Source organism: Coenobita brevimanus, chromosome 53 (genome assembly GCF_032717465.1).
Source record: "Coenobita brevimanus isolate Jiangsu-jjx chromosome 53, ASM3271746v2, whole genome shotgun sequence".
NCBI lineage: Eukaryota > Metazoa > Arthropoda > Malacostraca > Decapoda > Coenobitidae > Coenobita > Coenobita brevimanus.
In genome coordinates this window covers 41,164,550-41,187,204 of record NC_137006.1, presented here as the reverse complement: position 1 = coordinate 41,187,204, position 22,655 = coordinate 41,164,550, and the positions used below count along the sequence as shown (strand labels likewise).

Here is a 22,655-nt window from a genome sequence, read left to right as displayed (position 1 = left end):
GATTGATTGATTGATTGATTACCACACCAGGGATGCTCTGCAACGATTCGGCCCAGCTCCACGCGTCCAATGAGCCGACCAACGAGTCCTGCGTCAACTGGAACCAATACTACACCGACTGTCGACCCGGGGACAAGAATCCGTTCCAGGGTGCCATCTCCTTTGACAACATTGGTCTTGCTTGGGTGGCTATTTTTCTGGTGAGTGGCTGATTAATGTGGGGGTTTGTAGAATGGCTTTATTTCTCCTTTTTTATTTATTCATTATTTGGTTTGTCTGCTATTTTGGTAGTTATTTATGAAGCCATCCTCGATAACATTATTCTCGCTTGGGTGGCCATCTTTCTGGTGGGTTGTCGCTTAATGTAAGAGCTTGTTTTCATAATTTTTATATCTGTCCATTTGTCTTATTTACCAGTTTATTATTTATTTACTCATTATTTACTTAGTCAATTATCTAACCATTTTGAATAATACTGTTTCAGTGGTGTGGCCATCTTTCGTGTAAATAGTCGATTAATGTAAGAATTTGCAAAATGGCCGTATACCTGTATATCTACCCACTTGTTACTTATTTAATTATGAAATATGTTTCCATCTAAGATAACGTTAGTCTCACTTGGATGGCATTTTCTTTTTTTCTTTTTTTTTCTGGTGGGTGATGGCTTGATGATTGAACTAAGTTTGCATATCTGTCCAACTAGTATTTTTATTTACCAATCCTGCGAAGCTGGTAGGTATCATTTTCCGCCCCTCGCCATATATCGTTGCGTGAGAGGCAGTATGTCTTTGCGTCTGTGCTTGACTCAACTCCTCCTACGATATTTGGTGGATCTGAATGAAATTTCCAAAGTGAGTTCGTCTGGTCACTGATAAGGCCTTCCACTATATACAGTTTTCCGTTACTGATAAGGCCTTTCACTACATACAGTTTTCCAGCCGTGATTTTTAGGGAAGCCACCCCCTTCCCCCCTCACCAAAAAAAAAAAAAAAATCAGAAATAGTAAAAGGAATCCAGATATGGCCTTGATATCCTAGTACAAGTCATATAATGGACTGCCATCCGTAATCCGATATTTGGGGAGAGTGACCCCCAGTGATTCTTGAGAGGTAAGCCCCCTCCCCCCAAAAAACAAATAAGAGAAAATAAAAAAAATCAGAAATAGGGGAAATGAGCTCATGGATTTCAACGAAACTTCTCAGGTCAGCATCTCGTTTCTTGATAATGTCTTCAATTATATATGGTGAAATTTTCCACCATTATTTTTAGAGCGGTTAGCCCCCCTCTAAAAGTTATAAAGGATACAGAATAGGGGGAAGGATGACAGTTATGGCTTTGATATATTAGCGCATGTGTAATGGACTCTCATTTGTAATGCGATATTTAGGGAGCATGACCCCCAGTAATTCTTGGGGAGTCGGTCTCCCTTCCATAAAAAAAAAAAAAAAAAGTTCAGAAACAGAGGAAACCTTTTAATGAGACTTCCCAGGTGCGTTTGTCTGGTTACCTGTATACGGTTTTCCAGCCATGATTTTTAGGGGGTCAGCCCCCTCACCAAATTAAAAATTCTCAGAAATTGTGGAAGGAGGGCAGATATGACTTTGATATCTTCGTGCATTGACTTTCATCCGTAATATGGTACTTGAGGAGCGTGAATCCCTAGTGATTCTTGGAGGGTCAGCACCTTCCCCAAAATCAAAACGAGAGAGAAAAAAAAAGGAGAGTTTGTTCTTTCTTTCTTTACTTCTTTCTGTCTTTACTTGTGTGCAATATATATTTTCCTCTGTGTAGCCATCTTCTTCCATAACACTGGTCTCGGTCGGGTACGTAGCTATCATTCTGGTGGGTGGTGGAATGCATTTGGAGTTTTTAAAGTATCTAATTATTCATATATATTTATTAAGTTAGTAATGATGCTCCAATATGTGTCGATCTCCTTCATTAAGCACTGGCCTTGCTGAAGTAGCCAGGTTTCTGGAACAGTATGCGATCAGGAAAGTGTGTTTAATGTGGCGGGAAATCGAGGTACGTATTCCACTGGTTATTCTTGCTATCTCCAGAAGATTTTATTAATGTTAGGGGAGACAAGGGGTTAGTGAAAGCTCTAACGCCCTTAGTTCGAAGTCTCTCCTGAGCTGAATAAAATCGTCTGGAGATAACAAGAATTAAGTAATACGTTATCGGACTGAGAATGGTACTTTATCGGGAAAAGATGTTTGATGTGTCAGAAAGGGTGATTATATTGTTATTTTGTGTTTATATTCATTTTTGTTATATTCTAAGGGGTAGATAGTTCCATATAGCCGCAGATATGATATGTTTCTCGACCATTTTAACCGCTTTTCTCACTTGACGTCTATCTGATTCTTGCTACTTTCCAGAGGCTTTTATTCAGCGTAGATTATTTTTTTAAACTACAGGAGATAGATATGATGATGATGATGATGATGACGACGACGATGATGATGATGATGATGATGATGATGATGACGACGACGATGATGATGATGATGATGATGATGATGATGATGATGATGATGATGATGACGATGATGATGATGATGATGATGGTGATGATGGTAAAGTAATTTCAACTTACATTTCTTTCATATATTCTCAGGTGATCAGTTTAGAAGGCTGGACAGACATAATGTACTACGTGCAAGATGCTCACTCTTTCTGGGACTGGATATACTTCGTGCTGCTTATTGTGGTTAGTATATTCTCTCTCTCTCTCTCTCTCTCTCTCTCTCTCTCTCTCTCTCTCACACACACACACACACACACACACACACACACACACACACACACACACACACACACACACACACACACGGTAAATCAGCCTTATTCAGCTTTATTCCCCTCCCTCCTACCTATATTCTCCAGCACTATCCATATATAGCATTACTGCCATAAGCCAGTGCTGGTGGGAAGACACTGTTACATAATTTTGTTTTGCCCCCACGTCTGTGTTTGTATCATTAGTCACATATATAGTAACGTTTGATTAATACACTGTTTTGTCAGTAATGTCCATCTTAAGCTACAGTGATTCACGATAAAAATGTACTTGCAGAAGAAGTGTAATGATGCAGTTACTTGTACGTTATCTGATTGTTCGTATATATTTGTGACAGATCGGGTCGTTCTTCATGATCAACCTGTGCCTCGTTGTGATTGCCACGCAGTTTTCGGAGACGAAGAAGCGAGAGATGGAGCGCATGAAGATGGAGCGTGCCAGGTTCCAGTCCACCAGCACATTGGCATCTGGCTCTACCTCGGAGCCTAATTCTTGTTATACGGAAATCATCAAGTACATTGCTCATCTGTGGCGGCGGGGAAAACGGAAACTGTACACTCGGTACCGACAATACCGCAGAAGAAATCGTTCAGAACACCCACGGCAGCTAAGTCTCAAGAAACAGCGTCGCCGGCGCCAGTATGAGGCAGCCCAAAGTGCCCTGATCAGTAGAGAGAGTGGGGGGGCTGCTCCCCCTGGGACAGTGGTGGCTACTGCCCCCACTGGCCCTGGGGGAGCCTTCACTCTTATGAACAATATCACTTCAGCACAGCCTCAGCTGATATCCAACCCGGTGGAGCCTCAGGATGGCAACAGTGCTCCTCGTACCACCACAGAGTACCCTGATGTTGACACACGAGTTTCACCTCATCGGCCGGTTATCCTCAAAGTCTCGAGTGGTAGTGGTGATGGCAACAACGAGCTGATGCCTCCCTCCCCAGGAGGCCAGGTCACCTCCACACCAAGAGCGCGGCGCCGTAGCTCCGTTATGTTTAGTGACGTGGTGCTTCTTCATGGCCATGCCGGAGAAACCGCCACCAAGAATGTCTGTCACAGCGAGAAAACGACTCAGACAGATGATGAACCAATTGATCCAGCCTATTTCCGGGAGCCCCTACCCCCATCGCCTCACACACCAGTACCTCCAGCACTTCTACCCGCCACACTAATGCCCCCAGGCCTCTTGCCTCCAAAAAAGACAAAATCTTCCCTGAGATCTGTCTCTCGAACGCCATCATACAATGGGTCAGCGGGGAGGGGCTCACTGACCTGTGGGGAGCTTTTGGCACTGAGTGGTGCACTTTCTGCTGCACTCCCTACACACCTCGGTATTGACTCACGTTCCGTCCACACCCTCTATTCTTCTCTTGCCAAGGGGGTTAAGCACTTCTCAGCACCAACTCTGTTTTTCTCGGGAGACCAGGCTCCAGCAGGTCTCTCTGCTTATTATTCAGACTCTGATTCCTATGGCTCGGACTCTGACTGGAACGACGACGAGTGGGGGGACGAGGAGAAGCGGCCACCATCGTTTGCCAGTAAAGTGTTCACGGTCATACAGTCCTACGTGAAGAAGTTGGTGGAACACAGGTACTTCCAGCGGGGCATCTTGGTCGCCATCCTTATCAACACACTCAGCATGGGCGTCGAGTACCACAACCAGGTCAGTCACATCCCTTTTGACTTCTGCAGATGAAGTTTGTAGTGTATATGGATAATGTCAGTTCTCGTAAAGGTCTGAATGTGTTTAGAGCACTAATGAATTCCTTTGGAAGTATGGACGCTTCTGAGAAAAGACAATACAGTTATTATTGTTATTATTATTAGTTAGTAGTAGTAGTAGTAGTAGTAGTACCGTTATTTTTATTATTATTATTATTATTATTATTATTATTCACTCAGCCTACGCAAGCCTACCCTAACCTAACTTTCCCTAATCTAGTATAACCTAACCTAACACCAGTCTCGCCACCGTACAGCCGGAGTGGTTGACTATCACTGTGGAGATGAGCAACTACATCTTCTCAGCTGTGTTTGCCGTAGAGATGATGCTAAAGATTATCGCAGAGGGACCTTTTGGGTACATCAGCAACGGCTTCAATGTCTTTGATGGCGTTATTGTTATTCTTAGGTGAGTACATTAATTTACAGATAGACAGTTATATAGATAGATAGACAGGTACTGTGTGTGTGTGCGTGCAGAGACGTTTGAAGTTTTTAATGGCAAAGATAGCTTCGATATCTACCTATCAATTGCACGAATATCATGAAAGTTTTTGTTTTTTTAAAGTGTGTTTGCTGAGATATTCGAATGCTTGAATGAAAAAGAAAACGTGGGATCACCTGCTTAAATTGTAAATCGCAAAGTGGAATGCAAAATCCTTATTCTTTATTGTCATTTATGGAACGCCTGTGATTATTAGATACAGTCAGCCTGTATCCCACATTACAACAGCAACAGTAACAGGAGGTTTAATATGTTCCATCAGACTAGCTTTAGAAATTATAGTAAATAATAGGGAGTTCATTGTTTAAGCATACAGTAATTAGATTTATGACTCTTCTGCCTTTCTAAGTCCCGATCTTACCCTGATAGTCGACCCACAGTAATCTGGTATAAACTCAGGTCGCCAGTTGTGTTACTGGGATAATATGGTCCAGGGGAAAACAAACATTGCTCAACAGTCTGACCAGCGTGAGACTTGAACCTGGGTTCTTCCAGTTACGAGGTGGATGTGATAACCAATGTACGACTCGCTCCCTACCTTAAATGATGAACGAACTGCTGTGCCTATTTCACTGGGCACACTGTTAATGGATGCTTTTGTACTCTCTTGTTCCTCTGTGTGTGTTTTCCTCTCCGTCCAGTGTATTAGTGGGGTATAAGGTCAGGATGATGATGGTGATGCTGTGTGTGGAAACCCTTTGGTCATATTAGATCAGATGGTTAGAGAAGTGATCTGCTGTTCGAAAGGATTATGAACTCGATATCAAGCTGAAGCAGGGAAGTTTTTTTTTTTTTTTTTTTTTTTTTCCAAGGACGAAGGGGCCAAAGTCCAGAAGCCCGAAAGGCTGTTCACTCCAAAAAAAAATAAAAATAAAAACAAAATAACAGAGAGCCAAATTCAAGACCCGTTCATTCCGAAATGCCTGGACACATTGCGTTGAATCTTATTATACAGATCTTAACTAAGAACATCCCTGCCGATAGTATTACTCAAGTCCTAAACAAGAGGTCCCCTGAAAGTATTCAGTTTTGGTGGTAAGTATTAGCGTCCATGTGGTGACATGTATATGGTAGTTCTCTGGCACGGTGAAGGAATGCTCTACCCAGAGTCGAAAAAAAAAAAAATCTGTCATAGCTTATGCCACACATGTAAAACGAAATCTCCACCAAGCTGAGTGAACTATGATAGGATCTGGAAATCAGATGAACTGGGCGCCACTGGGGTGTAAAAAATGTTGTGGCCGAGACAAATTAGATTATCGGGTGGTTCAAGAAGAACTCTGAAAGGGGATTCCCCCGGATATGTGAGATAGCTGCTGGGGTGGCCAAGCATATTTCAGAGGAGACTAGTGCCACCTCTGTTACCCCTTTGGCCACGTTACCGCAGATAAGAAATGCGGGGGTGAGTGGCCGCCTAATGAGCGTGACGTACAGGGCTATGATCTCATTCGCCACTCTGTGAGTAGCTACGGTTTCTTTTGTTTAACCAACGAAGTGTGGCTGTTTTTATATGTACATATTTCGTAGTGTAAAACTGGATAATGTGCAGAATGTTTTTTTTTTTTTTTCAAGATTTTTGGAAGGTAAAGAATACCGGGGTTATCTACCTTACATGTGAAGTTCCAGCAGGTTTTGGCGAAAGTTGTATTTACTATACTGTGTGTGTTAGTGAGATTGTGTAGCTGTGTGATGTGCTCCAACTGCCGGACTATTAAACGCGAGAGCAGAAAATGTAAGCAGGTCATTAATTTTTACTATTATTTTACTGTCTTCAAATGTTAAATATGTTTAGTCTGCATGCCACAATGGAGTGTAATCAGCAACGATACCAAAAGGTCAGACATGTTCATTCATCATCGCAGGCTTCAGAAGTAATCGGCAAAAATTAGGAGGCTTGTCCATACCTCCGCACTCTCAGTTTTAAAAATACGGCTTAGAGGACCGTATCTTCATGAGTTTTGGAGCCCTTTTAACACCTTTTCCTTAACAGTCTACTTCAAAATATGACTCGTGAAATACAGTATCTACTTTTATGCTCTTTATTTCCGTTGTGCCAATAATATATATATATATATATATATATATATATATATATATATATATATATATATATAGTATATATATATATATATATATATATATATATATATATATATATATATATATATATATATATATATATATATATATATATATATATATATATATATATATATATATATATATATATATATATATATATATTAATGATATATAGGAGAATAAGGTGAAATGGGCAGAGTAAAGGTTAGGGAAGACGTATCAGAAAGCCTCCTAATCCACCGATAATATGGCGTTAAGGACTGTATATTCTTGCTAAGAAGGTGAAGTTGGGGACGGGCTCCGGATTTTGTAAGATAGTTTTTCAAGTATGTGAAGATTATGAAATTCACCTGGCATTTCGTTATCGTTGTTGACCACAATCTGTAATGCGGGATGCAGGTAGATTACAGGTGAAGGTTAAAGGTGTTATAAATGATCCCACTCCTAACTCGATTTTCACCATGTCGCTTCGTGGAAAAAACGCCCTAGCTGAAATGATGGCCTTCTGTATATTGGATCCCTGAGAGGTGAATGGAAGCTTTTCAATCATGTAATGCCACGAAGAGACGTGGGCTGGTTATTTACCCTTAAATATAGGCTATTTGTCTGCAGTAGTGTAGCGTCTGACCCATAGCCCTCGAAGGGATGAAATGGAGGCTTCCTTTGTACGTAAATGACTGTCTCTAGAGGGTCTGTGGACACCTTCACTGTGCAGGTTCAGTATCATGGCACCAGTAACCTGTTTCCCGTGTACGCAGCGTGGTTGAGATGTACGAGAGTTACTCCAGCTCCAGTGGAATGGAGGCGGACCAACAGGCGGGCCAGGGGTCGGGTCTTTCTGTGCTGCGGACCTTCAGGCTGCTGCGCATTCTCAAGCTGGTGCGCTTCATGCCGCAGCTGCGTAGACAACTGTTCGTCATGCTGAGGACTATGGACAATGTCGCTATCTTCTTCTCTCTCCTCATACTGTTCATATTCATATTTAGGTAAGTGTTATTTGCCGGCTTTGAACTTTTATCAGTATTATTATTATTATTATTATTATTATTATTATTATTATTATTATTATTATTATTACAGGGAGTGTGCAGCCAGTGTGTTCTGCCTGTTTGACCATATAAATCAGACTAGACCCTTCTCACCGATGATATACAGGATGGTCTGAAAATAGCACTGCACTAAAAACTCATTTAATAGTACCTTATGTGTTGAGGGGACTGCTCAGCCTGCTGGTGTGGGCGTGGGTGTGGGCGTGGGGGTAGGAAATGGTTCAAATGATGCAGGGTAGACACTGGTAACGCTGCCAGAGCCGTCCCCGCAACACGAGTGGAAGAGGTGCGCTATGTATGCACCACCTTGCATTTTATTCCTTCATCGATGCTCCTACCCGACGATTGTACTCAGGATCTCGTACTGAAGGGGTTAGTGAAGGCTATGACCCGTGTTCTCATCGGTCAAGGTAGCTCCCTAGCACCTCTTCCTTAGCGATTTATTTTGCCTAGTAACCTTGCCGTCCTCTTCTCTATTTACTTAAATCATTCTAACATCACCATACGCTGCATAAACACCGTACACAACGCTATTACCTAGCCGTATCCATAAAATAAATCGGTAAGGAAGAGGTGTTAGGGAGCTTTCTTAACCGCCGAGCATTGGAGCCTGTATCTAACCCCCCCCAGTTCGAAAAGCCTGTCCTCTGCTGAATATAAAAAAAAAAAAAAAAAAATGAAGGCAGGAAGAATTAATTTTAACACGTCATCGGCGTGAAGCGATTACACCTAACATAGCAGTGAAAACAAAGATTATTTTAGGTTCGTATCTTAAATGGCTTGGAGGAGTTCGTAATGCCCCTTTCTTAGCGATTTAATTTGCGTCTTACGCCTTATTTTAATTATTCCGTTTTATTTTTGCGTATTGCACCTTATTCCCGTGTATGATACTGTACTGTAGGGTAATGTGCAGAATGAGTCGCTAAGGAATAGGCATTACGTATCCTCCAGTCACCTAGAATACGAATTTTTGTGACAATAAAGAACATGGGAATAACGCGGAGTAAAAAAAGAAAAAAATCGTTATATTGGACAACAGCCTCTTCAGCCCTAGGACGTATTATTATATTTTATCCATGTTATTTCAGGTGATTTGATTCAGGCAGGATCTGTAGTAGTAGTAGTAGTAGTAGTAGTGGTAGTAGTAGTGGTAGCAGTAGTAGTAGTGGTGGTGGTAGTAGTAGTGAAGGAGTTTATTGGGCCACATGCATCACCTTCCGATCGAAAAATTCCCCCATAAGGAGAAGACATTTCTGTGGAGGTAGCAGTGATAAAACATAAAAAGATTTAAAAAAAAAAAAAAAAAAGTCACCACACGCGAGGGGGTACAATACAGTGTGTGTTTGTTGTAGATTAAGCGTTGTATTCTACTTTGCTTGGGAGTTTTCGTTACATCTCTTCCTATGCGATTTATTTTGCCTAATGCTAGCTTTATGTCTTCTTGTATGGTGCTGGAGAGGGACGCCTTCATGTGGTGGCACCAATATTTCTGGGCTGCTCCACTACGAGCTATACAAATATCCCTCATATCCCTCCCTCTCCCCCGAAAGGTGGATGGTAGACCGCAGATGGGCAACTTCAGCCTGCAGTCCACTGGGTTCACGTCCAGATGAGGCTGAGGTTGCAACTACTATTACGGTACTGCTGTCCGCTTATGTGTTACTGATGCAAATTGTGTCGATATCAGAGAGCAATAAACAGCATACAGGAGAACATTAAGGTGAAATATGCTAAATAAATCGCTTAGGAAGAGGTGCTGGGACGTCTCCCGAATTAATGAGATTTCGGGCCAGTAATTTAGCATATTACACATCAACCCTCTTTAGTGTGTTAATTTATATCATTTCATTATCGACATAGTTTGCGCCAGTAATATATAAGTGGATACTGAGGTGTAATGTGTATAATAAGTCGCCAAGAAATGGATTTTACGAAATTTTCAGAGTTATTTAGCATATGACAAAAGTGTAAAATTTTAGGTAACCTTTACGTCATATGATTCAGCCTCCACAATCCTATCATTTATTTTTGAATTTTGATCTTCCTAACACCAAACGATTTAAAAAGGGTTTAGGACTCGAACAGATCTTGAATTTGGCTCGCTCGCATTTATTTATTTATTTTTTCTTGGAGGGAACAAATTACTGTCTTCTGGCCTTTGCTTCCTTCTTCCTTGCATAAAGAAAGAGAAGATCATTAGCAGAGTTCTTTTACCTTAACTTGGTCCCCATTTTCGTTCTTTTGCCGCTCATTTTACAGAGTTCAAAGGCCGAAAAGACACTGCTGCGGCTTTACACCTTTTCTATAGCACTTTATTGTGGCTAGCACCATATTCTATACTCCTTTTACTCTAACTTGGCCTAAAATTGACATCTCTTCATCGTGAACAATAGATTAGCATTAGAATATGTTGCTAGTTACGAAGAAGTGCTGTGGAAAGGATGTAGAGTCGTAGCTATTTCTCATTCAGCCACAGAGCTACGTGAAATAAGCAACCAAAGGATAAAAATCTTGGCCAAGTTAAGGTGAAAAGGGTAGTGTGTATTTTAGTGTTAATAATCAGGACTGGAGAGAGAGAGAGAGAGAGAGAGAGAGTTCTTGGCCAGGTTTGAGCAGGAAGAGTATAGTGAAGGGGTTAATGAAGGCTTTTTCGACCCTCCCCCCCGTGCGAAAAAAAAAAAAGCCTCCCAATTGCTGAATAAAATCGTCCAGTGGTAGCAATTACAGAATATATTAAGCGCCCTCGAAGTGAAGTAGCCTCACTCTCTCTCTCTCTCTCTCTCTCAAGACGATTTCATTCAGCTAAGGAGAGATTTTTCGAAGATATAGGATGGATAAACCCTGCCTTAACCTTTTCACAAGAAATTTCCCCAAATCGCCTGAGACAGAAATAGTGATAATAATAATAATAATAATAATAATAATAATAATAATAATAATAAACTTATTGGACTGGTTAATCAGGGTAGTGTTTTCATTACCATCACCATCATTATTATTATTATCATTATTATTACTGTTATTATTATTTTTATTATTATGATTATTATTATTATCATTATCATACATATTACTTTATTAACATTTTAGTTTTCTGACATCTCCTGTATTTCATTCTTGTTACTTCCAGACGATTTTATTCAGCTTAAGACTTCTCGAACTGGGCAAGGGATTATATATATGTTAACTTTCACAGACCCCTTAATTACAAAAAAAAAATAAAAATAAATAAAACAATCTCCCTCTAATATCCTTCCAAGATTTTAAATTTGTCTGGAGGTGACGAGAATAAACTCTAAAAAGTCACTACAGTGAAGGAATTAACCACTTCACATTGATAACGTATATTTCTTTTATTCCTGCTATCTCCAGACGATTTTATTCAGCTTAAGAGAGTACCCGAGTAGTTAGGGAGGTTAATGGGGGCTCTATTCAACCCACCCTGCCGCTTGAAAAGTCCCTTCTGACCTGAATAAAATCGTCCGCAGAAAAAGAAATTAGGAAAGGGATTGAACAGATATCCAGCAGCTGAAGGGGTTAAAACTGTAGTGGAAAAAGTAAGAAAATGATGGAGAAAGGGACACACACACACACACACACACACACACATCACGCGCGAGTGTAACAAAACGTAGATTTGATTCTTATACAAAGAGTTCCACCTCGTCCCTGACCCAGCCTCCTTCATTTGATTAAATAGCATATTTGTAAATTTGGCTCTGATAATCTGTAGTGTAGATTCTGTAGACTGTTTTTTTGCCTGTGTTATCGGAGGCAGCACAAAGCCAGTGTGTGCAAAAAGATGCTTCCAGTGATCTTAAAATTACAGGTTGAGGTTGAAACATCATCAGTGGCAAAACCTCTCGTTGCACAGCCTTTTTGTAATGCACACCTGTCGATTGATATCCCTTTATTTTCTTCGGCTTCATCACCTAATGCATCAAAAACCGTACTGTGTTTTCTGTGGTGAAATACGAGTTCTCTTTTTACATGCGGCAATAAGCAGGAGGTCAATGAATGGCCAGTGTTCTTCTTCTTCTTCTGGTGGATTTGTTAAAAGGAGGCCTTTGGAGAAGAGCGTCAAGACTTTGGCCAAAGGGGAAAGCCACAAAATCCTCGCACGGGCAAAAAAGTGGACCTGTCTACATCAACACTCTCCACATAATGAGCCCTTCGAAGGTGAGGGACCGAGTAAAGTGGGTGCACGCCGATGAGCGCCAAACTGTTTGAAGCAAGAGCCCCGCTGCAGGTCCCAGAGCAATACTCTTGTTTGTTCATGAGATAAATGAAGAGGTGCTTGGATGCTGCCTGGTCTGAGCGATTATTCACGCTACTGCATCTCTCTGGTCAGGTATACAGTATATCTAACTTCAGGTGAATATAATGCAGTTGTTCCTCCAGCACCCAATGACTGAGATATAGAGCTCCGTCATTATTTGGTTATTGTGTCTCATGTCAGTCCGCTCATGGCCTGTAATTTAGTCTCTGCCACATTGAGATTGGTGGTGTGGTGGAGAAAACAGATGTAATAGTGGAACAAAGGAATGGCGAGGAGGGGAAAACTGGGGTTTGGAGGTTACCATCGGGAGGTTTGTCAAGATTTGTCCTACCTATTTTCAAGGAGCCTTGCACTGAACATTTGGTAATTTCATGGACTTCTTATCCAAGGGAGTTTTCTGCCATCCAGCAGTAGGGGCCCAGGATGACGTGGGCACACCCAAGATAAAAGTACATTTTCTGCAGCAGGATCATGGGCTAAGGAAATAGTGTATTTTGTTTTTGTTATGCTAGGGCAATCCTGCTCTGGTGGGGTTCTTCTAAACAGGGAGGAACACACAAAGTTTGGGAGGTGGGTCTGGAGGGAGAGTGTGAGGGGAGGGGATCCACTCCAGAGGCTGTGACATGGTGGGGTAGTCGGCCTAGTTCAGGCGAATGCCGTGGCCCTCGGGTCCCCAGACTAACCTCAGTGAATCCGCGGGTCAAGGACGAGGTCAGGAACTCTTGCGTTGCCGAGCCGCCTCTATCAAGCTCAGTGGTGCCACTTCAATCAGACACGGGAGGGTACAGTAGCTCCTACATTGCCGAGCTGCCTCTAGCAAGCTCGGTTGTGCCACCTCTAGCAGACACGGGGGGTATCCTTCTGTACTGCCAAGTCGCCTCTAGCAAGTTCGGGTGTCACCTCTAACAGATATGGGGGAAATCCTTCTGCGTTGCCAAGCTGCCTCTATAAAGTTCAGGTGTGTTATCTCTAGCAGACACGGGGGGATCCTTCTGCGTCACCCAGCCGCATCTTGCATGCCAGGTTGTGTCTCTTAGAGTAGGCACTGGATTGTTGAGCTCCTGTCGTCGATGGTACTGGTGGCTCGGGTTGCGGCGGGGTCTGGGTGGCGACTCGGGGCTAGAGGGTCTTCCAAGAGCTGCGCACCTGGGCTTCTTGTGTCCTTCTGGTTCTGACACGGATATTTTATTTATTTATTTATTTTTTTACTTGATGTTCGCTAAGATAAAGCTGCAGAGTATGTTTATTTAGCTGATTCGACCAAGGTAGCTTACTCTCATCTGACATATACCTTGACTTGGACAATTCTCTTCTGGTGTTTCAGAGAATGCTTACCCAGGGCTGCATGTATTTTGATGCAATTATTATTATTACAGGGTATTTTTTTTATTTATTTTTTATTCTATCGGATATGTTTAGGTGAAGCTACAGAACGTGGTGAATGTTTTTGGCGTATCCGATAGAGCCAGGATTCTGGGGGCTTGAACAGAGGCGCACCCAGGGGGGGGGGGCCCCACCGGGCCCGGGCCCCCCCTTAGCTCTCTGGATCCTTTTAAAATTTTATATATATTTATTTCGATAACAGCAAAACATGAAAAATTGGCAAATACAAACAAACACTCAGAGTGTGTATTGACGTTTCGCCTCGTGGCTTCCTCAGGCTCAGAGTACAATTGCTGAATATACACCACATTTCCTGTATATACAGCAAAAGGCAGTGGGGATGTGAGGGGTGAGGTATTGGCTAGGGGTGGTAAGGGAGATAGGTAGGGTAAGGAAGGTGAGGTCCAGGGGAAAGGGATTACAAATCACGGCACAAAGACGGAGAGAAACAAGGGACAGGTGAAGTGGGAAGTCCTTAGGGAGAGGGAAGGAATGTTGGGTAAGGAAATAGAGGTCACATGGGGAAAGTGATTGGCAATCCCAGCTCAGGTGTGTGTGTGTGTGTGTGTGTGTGTGCGTGTGTGTGTGTGTAGACTTAAAAAGACGCAAATGTCTGGAGGAAGCTGTTATAGTATGTTCCAATACCATTGAACAGAACAGCGGATCTTATCACCTATCGGATCCTGTGGCCAAATATATTGTCAATAGGATAGCTTCTTCACCCCCCCCCCTGAACTCAAAACATCATCCTTCCTGCCTTCCTGTCCATCCCCATCCCCTCTCTTCACCCAGCTTCTTGCCCACATACACAACATTTGTACACACACACACACACACACACACACACACACACACACACACACACACACACACACACCTGAGCTGGGATCGGCAATCCCTTTCCCATTGTGACCTCTATTTCCTTACCCAACATTCCTTCCCTCTCCCTAAGGACTTCCCACTTCACCTGTCCCTTGTTTCTCTCCGTCTTTGTGCCGTGATTAGAAATCTGGACAGAATAGGGTTGAGACTGAATGGCTTGTTCTTTGTTACTTTGTTAAAACGATAAATATAAACAAACAAGTTTGTTTAAATAACTGACGACCTACCAAATAATCTATCATTCTATCAGAAAATATATATATATATATATATATATATATATATATATATATATATTGCCAGACGCCTCAATCCCGTTTGGGGTGGCCACAAACAAATCGCCTCCAAGTCGCCCTGTCCCCAGCCATTTCACTCCCCTGCTCCCAACTCACACCCCCCTCTCTCATATACCTCTCCACCCCATCTCTCCATCTCATCCTCGGCCTCCCCCTCCCTCTTTCCCCCTCCACCTCACTCACATACACTCTCTTCGTCAGTCTTTGACCCTCCATCCTCTCCACATGGCCAAACCACCTCAGTGTGTTCCTCATAACGCTTCCTATCACATCCACATCAACACCACAACGCTCCTTTATATCCTCATTCGTCAGCCTGTCTCTCCATGTGACTCCACAGGCTCCTCTTAAATAACTCATTTCCACGGCTCTCACTCTTGACTTGTGTCCTTCCAACAACGTCATATATATATATATATATATATATATATATATATATATATATATATATATATATATATATATATATATACAACTTAGAACTATAAAACTTATATGTAAACTTCAGGAAACTGGCAAATGGGGCCCACCCCTTAGAAAATTCCAGGGTGCGCCCCTGGGCTTGAATGATGAGTGAATGGAAGCGTGGCCCACTGGACTGGGTAAATTTGTGCTGTCTGGACATTGCTACTCCTCACCCTGCCCTAGGGTGGGAAAGGAGGTCCGAATGATGATTTTTTTTTTTTCCTCGGTTATGTGATCTAACACCGCTCGCTGGTGCAGTGGTAACGCTCTCGCCTGCCAACTGGTGGACGGGAGTTCGCGCCTCGCTCAGGTTGCGAAAAGTTTCACTGACGAAGTGGGTGGTTACTGTCCCCCTTGAGCAAGGGGACGGGTGTGTGGGTGTGTGAAGGTCACAGCCTTGCTCTTAGATCGGACTATATGAGCTCTCAGCTCCCTTCCGGGAGGGTCAAAGCTGACGATCACGACCATCAAGTGATCCTGACCGACCCGGTGAATTACACACACACACACACACACATAAAATGGAAGAGAAATCGGAAAGAATTATACTAACTGGGGACTTCAATACAAATATAAATTGGAATACTTTAGATATAAATAGCCAAGAAAGCTGTTGGGACCAAAAGCTCCTGGATCTCGTACAAGTTTTTCTTAACGCAACATGTGAGGGAAACCACTAGAAAAAGAGGACTTGATGTACCTTCAGTGCTAGATCTAATATTTACTAGGCAAGAAAATGACATTGACAGTTTAATATATCACCCTCCACTCGGCAAAAGCGATCATGCAGTACTAAATTATAACTTCAGGATAGCATATGACATAGTAAACAGCAATGACAGTTACAAAAAGAGACTAAACTATAAAAAGGGAAATTATCAAGACCTAAAGAAGTATTTCTTAGAAGTTGAATGGGAAAAGGAGCTTAGAGGACAAGATTTAAATGCTGTATATAAAAAATTTTGTGAATTTTATGAAATAGGAGTACAGAAGTACATCCCACAGCACAAAGAAGCAGATAAGAAAATACAGAAATGGTTCAATACAGAATGTAAAAAATCAAAAGAAAGAAGAGATTTGTTGTGGAATAGATACAGAAGACACAATAGTGAAAGGGCGTATAATAATTACAAACAGGCAAGAAACGACTATACAAGAATAAGGAGGGAAGCCCAAAAACAGTTTGAGGAGGATATAATAAATAAAAGTAGTGATCAACCAAAGCTGTTTTACAGCTATATCAGAAGCAAAACCAAAGTAAAAGATATAATACAATCCATCACGGACGAGGGAATCACTTATACACAAGAGAAAGATATTTGTGAAGCACTAAATAAGAATTTCCAATTAGTTTTTACAGAAGAAAAAAATTTTGAGAGGGACTATGTGGAACACGCATGTCCACACATACTACCGGATATACAAATAGCAGAAAAAGTAATACAGGAGAAGTTAAGTAGATTAGACAGAGGAAAAGCAAGTGGTCCTGATGAAATTTCATGTTGGGTGTTACGAGAATGTGCAAAGGAGTTAAGTAAACCATTATTTTTAATTTTCAAGAAATCCTTGAGTCAAGGGAAACTACCTGATATTTGGAAAAAAGCAAATATAGTCCCCTTATTCAAGAAAGGAAATAGACAAAATCCTCTCAACTACCGACCAGTATCACTGACCAGTGTTGTAAGCAAGGTATTAGAAAAACTTATAAGAAAAGCTTGGGTAAATCATCTAGAAGAACACAGTATGATAACAGAAAGACAGTTTGGTTTCAGAAAAGGAAAATCATGTGTTACTAATCTGTTGAGCTACTGTGACAGATTAACAAACACAATACAGGAAAGGGAAGGATGGGTGGACAGTATCTATTTAGATTTCAAGAAAGCTTTTGACACAGTACCACACCAAAGACTTTTATGGAAGCTGTACCATCAAGGAGGAATTCGAGGCAAACTGTTTTGTTGGATGCAAGACTTTCTCATAAAAAGAGAAATGAGGACAGTACTAAGAGGAAACTACTCATCATGGAAAGAAGTGACTAGTGGAGTACCACAGGGTTCGGTGCTGGCACCAATCATGTTTCTAGTGTACATAAATGATATAAACAGTAGCACTGGAAATGAGAGCTATCTGAATATGTTTGCAGATGATGCAAAAATACAAAGGAGAATTACTAGCACAGACTCTTGTAGGGAGCTACAAGAAGAATTAAATAAACTTCATGAATGGAGTAGTACATGGCAAATGGAATTCAATGTGGACAAGTGTCATGTAATCAAGTTTGGTAAAAGTGGAAAAAGACCTGATTGGGATTATAAGTTAGGAAAAAAAACCCTATACACATCAGAAAGAGAGAAAGACCTAGGTGTGATTATCAATAACAGACTATCTCCGGCTGACCACATCAGCGAGAAGGTACGGAACATGTAGGCCTATACACTGCTTGCAAATATGAGAATAGCATTCACATACATAAATGAAGACATACTAAGAAGGATAATAACATCATTCATTAGACCAACCCTGGAATATGCATCAACAGTCTGGAGTCCTCATCTCAAAAAGCATATAGACAAGATTGAGAAAGTTCAAAGGGCCGCTACAAGATGGATACCAAGCTTAAGGGACCTAAGCTACGAAGAAAGACTAAATAAACTGAATCTACCAACACTACAGGAGAGAAGGAAAAGAGGTGACATGATAATGCTATATAAGTGCATATCAGGAAAGGAGAAAATAGACATAAATGATTACTTAACATATGGAGAAGCATCAGCAAGAGGACACTGCAAAAAACTGCATAAGAAGAGAGGTGATGAAGACGTAAGGAAATTCAGTTTCCCAAACAGAGCAATTGATCAATGGAATGCACTACCGAATGAAATAGTGTGTGCCAAAACAATTCACAAATTTAAGGATATGTACGATAAATATGGTCTAAGACACGGGACAATACGAGCTGGACTCATTCCTGTAAAGATACAGTTAGGTAAGAATAATTAGGTAAGAACACACAAGCACGCACGCGCGCGCGCAGTGAAGGGGTTGACTTATAAGTCGTCAAAGTCGTTACAGAATCCACACTTTCATTTTGTAACTACAGCAAAGTTACCGATCGGAAAAATTTCATATCTGAAAGTATAAAGCTAGGGTACATTAGGGTGAAGAGAGTAGATGATTTAAAAAGAAATAAGAGTATCAAGTGATAAAACGCTTCGTAAATGTGAGACATTCTGTATTAACTTATGCGCCCCCGGCTCGAGATTCAAATATCCCGCTCATTGTTGGAAATAGGCAAATGAACAAAATCAGTCTGTCACTCACGTATGTGATTGAGTAACTATCGTTTGGCATCTTACATATACATATTTGCGCAGACATAACTGAAATCCAGTTGAAATACTGTTTAAAAACTAACTGAGGTCAATGTAAGAACACCCATTCAATGAACACATCGTGACTGAGGTGCGGTGTAAACGAGTTGTTAGAACTGCTTGTCTGTCAACAGTTCATGCCGTTTCAAGTGGATTTCGCCACATATATGCACACTGACGTTTTACTGAAAGGTTGAAGGTGAGTGCAAGAACTAATGAAGAAGAGTTAGTAATGCAGAAAAGATGTTTAGCCACAAAATGAAACAGCATGACCGTAAGATGGGTTAGAAGTGCGTTACCTCTTAGGGATTTTCGGGCAGCTTTTTCTTTATCGAGAAATAGACCTCTCCTGTGAAATAAATGAAGAGCATGGGATAAGAGTCTCACCTTTTGCAAGCTATCTGCGCAGGTGTGAGAGCAGGCCGTCTATGTTTTGATGCTGGACATTTAATTAAATACCCTGACACCCACGTGCTTCCCCTGCAGTTGTGAACATATACCGTACTACTCTCACTCTCTCTCTTTCTGCTGTGACAGGCTGTCCAAGGGGCATGTGTGAAAAACTTTGGGCATAGCATGAAAAGGAATCTGGTAAAATTATCGTTTCGACCAAATCCTTATTTTTCGTTTTTTTTTTTTTTTTTTTTTTTTTTTTTTTACCCTAGAACCTTTCGAATTTAGTGTTTTCTGTAAGAATTCGATTGTCGATTTTATCTAAAATTATCCGTTTTCAAGTGTTTGTACCCCCCTCCACCGGAAATAGGCAATTTGCAATTCGACAAAAAAAGTCGTACAGAAATTACTAAAATAGTAAGGTTCTAGAAAGAACAGTAAATTTGAGAACTGCTTTTATCGGAAATTACCAAGGCTGTGCAGTAAACTGTCCTTCCTGTATTTGAACTAACCTAACGTAATTTTGTAAGGTTGTGCTGTATTTGAACTAACCTAACTTAACCTAGAAGGGCTGTGATCTCCCATTAATTGGACAGACTTTTGGTCCGTTTAAAAAAAAAAAATGAATTTGTAAAACCCCCAGTCACAAGTCTGACAGGTGCACTCCACTGGTGTCATGGTTAGACAAAATTCAAATATATCAGAGGGGCCTCCCTTTCCTACTTTGGGAACAAAAGGTTTGAAATCGTTGGCCTAAATCAAGGCAAAATGCAAAGAGGTTGCTCATTGGCCATCCATATTTCATTCAAAATGGCTACCCTTCACATTAGGTTGTTGACTGGCCGGTGGTCTTGAACGGTAAAGCACAGTGGAAACAAACGTACACAACCATTCATAACCCGGAAGGTGTGGCCACATGAAGACCAGCCAAAGACTGAAATTTCAGAAAACCAAAAAAGTCTGTACTGACATTATTATTGACTTAGGGTGGTAAGTGTTGGTACAATAAAAGTCGATTATTCAACATCTTCGGGACCAGGCAAGTGCCAAAATAGCAGAAACTGCCGGATGACCGGGAAAACCTGCCAACAAGTTTCCAGCATTGTTGTCAGTCATCCCAAAGCAATCACAGTGTCAAGCAAGTATTACTGGTCAACCCAGTGTACTAAATATATATATAATAAGAAACTTATATGTAATGTATTTAATGATACACATGAACCTACCTTAACCTGCATGTATTTACATATGCACACTGTAAAATATCACAACAAAGTTTCCAAACATTCGAAAGGTCCCACTCTTAAAGCCAGACACTCACGAGTCACGATGGCTGATGTCACATGCAGTGTTGGCAGTCAGAAAACTTCAAAAATGCTGAGTTCAGCTTTAAAACGCACTAAGCTGTAGGTGAGCTATTCAGATTTTTGTGCTAAATTGGACTTCAAAATGTGCTAGGTATAGAATAAAATCTAATATTTATTGGTGCTAACTTATTATGAAAAAAGCAAAATTGTTTTGAAAAGCACTAGAGCTAATGCCAAATTGACAACCATGGGTGCCCATTTACCAGCGGCGAGCCAGCGGCCTGGTCGCGGGTGCCGATCTGGTCAGCATATGTGCTGGAAGAGCAGTGAACTTTCATAATGGGACTATATATGAAAACCACTGAAAGACCGGAAATATCATAAGACCAGATGCCGAATGAGAGAACTTTTACTGTACTCTGAACTCTTGTCATTGAGAGAACTAACCAGTGGTGAAGAAAAAAAATAATGAATTCCATATTTGGTTCAAATGATAACAGAACTAGGAATCTTCAGATTGCCCTGTCTTCAAAATACTGGGCAAGAATAATTAATGGTATAAAAAAAAAAAAAAAAAGTGTCAGACAGACTGTGCACTTTGAGCACACTAAATGCCAACTTGGATAGAAGCATTATATCTAGAGGTAAGAAAGTGGCCCATTGAGGGAAAATTTATGCTTTAATAATGTCCATTGATGAGGTTTTATTAGACTGCTAATCCTTCAGATATAATAAGTCCTTTGCAGCACAGTAAATGCATATGTGAGGAAGTAATGCATAAAAAAGTGCTCATTTACTTGAAATGGGTTTTCATGCATTTAATTCTAATTGGATCGATTTTAGTTCTGTAGGAGTTGCTTTAAAGCTTGGAATTGATCACAAATGGTGAACATCAACTGTCCAGCAGTTTCATTTTATATTTTCATAATTTTTCAAGTTATAGCTTTGCCACACAAAAATCTGCTCATACAGGTTCAGTAAGCTTTATTTTTACACTAAGGCAATTTTTCTGTCTGCCATTTATTCATCTAGGTGTCTACATTTAGCCATATAAATTTGAATAAAATACCTCTAAATTGTATTAGAATAAGGAGGCTTTAAGATGTATATGATAGTGCTAAATTTTTAAAACCATATTTTATTTTTACATACAGTACATAGAGTGGTGTATATTACAGTTTAAATTAAAGTGGTCCTTTAATGTTTACCAAGATTTTGTAAAGAGCACTAAACATTTGTGTGTTTGAGGTCCAAGTTATGCCCCAAAATGTGGAGGCAGTAGCCCTGGGATATTTGTTTATTTCCTTTTTATCATAATAAATTAGCATCAGGTTGTAGGTACTAAGCTGCTAATAGAAGTCAAATTAAAAGTGCCAGTATCAGGTGCAAATTGGGATTTTTAACAATGGTCCTTAATGATTGGATCTTGGTGTTTGTTGTGTTATGTGAGATGAGGTTAAAGTAGGTTACCCAAGATTGTTTTGCCCATTGATGACAACAAATTTTATCATTAGAAAATCAGTCAAATGTATGGTAAGGTATTGAGAAATCTTAGTTTAGGTTTCTTCTGTATTTTTTTCATTTTTTCCCAAAAGTTTTGAATTGTTTATTAATCACAGGCCTACCCCATTATCCAGCTGTGTTGTGTACCAGTGGGAGTGTTCGGTCAACAAGTATGTCAGATAAAGCAATTTCCCCCATAAGGTACTGAAGAAATGCCAGAGATGCATTCCAGGCCCAAATCCAAACTCTCGTATACCTTAGTCAGTAGCTACTGACACAGAAACACCATAGGTACAATAATGTTATTTTCCTCATAAACAATACTATTGCAAAAAAATGAGACATCAAACATCACATGCTAAGGTAAGGTGGGAGGGACATGTGGTGTTGAGATGCTTCAGGGCAACTGACAGCCAGGCAGACAGCTGGCAGCGTACCAGGCGGGGCAGAGAGAGGGTGGGGGGATGAGGAGGGAGACAAGCAGGGGTGGGGAAGGGCAGGGGGACTGGAGGGAGTTAAGCTGGGGTGGTGGGATAGAGAGGGAGACAAGCATGGTTGGAGGAGGGTGGGGGGATGGGGAGGGAGACAAGCGGAGGTGGAGTAGGGAGACAGATGGGG

At 41.0% G+C, this 22,655-nt stretch overlaps 1 protein-coding gene across 1 annotated transcript in view; it reads left to right on the top strand.

Annotated features, from left to right (window-relative positions):
* The window catches only part of LOC145400804 (voltage-dependent T-type calcium channel subunit alpha-1G-like), a 470,580-nt gene that overhangs the window by 33,021 nt on the left and 414,904 nt on the right, over positions 1-22,655 (top strand). The window contains exons 7-11 of the mRNA XM_080273240.1: positions 31-200; positions 2,621-2,713; positions 3,141-4,463; positions 4,780-4,931; positions 7,868-8,095. Of these exons, the coding sequence (XP_080129366.1) occupies positions 31-200; positions 2,621-2,713; positions 3,141-4,463; positions 4,780-4,931; positions 7,868-8,095 (1,966 nt within the window). The remainder of the gene's footprint in view (positions 1-30; positions 201-2,620; positions 2,714-3,140; positions 4,464-4,779; positions 4,932-7,867; positions 8,096-22,655) is intronic.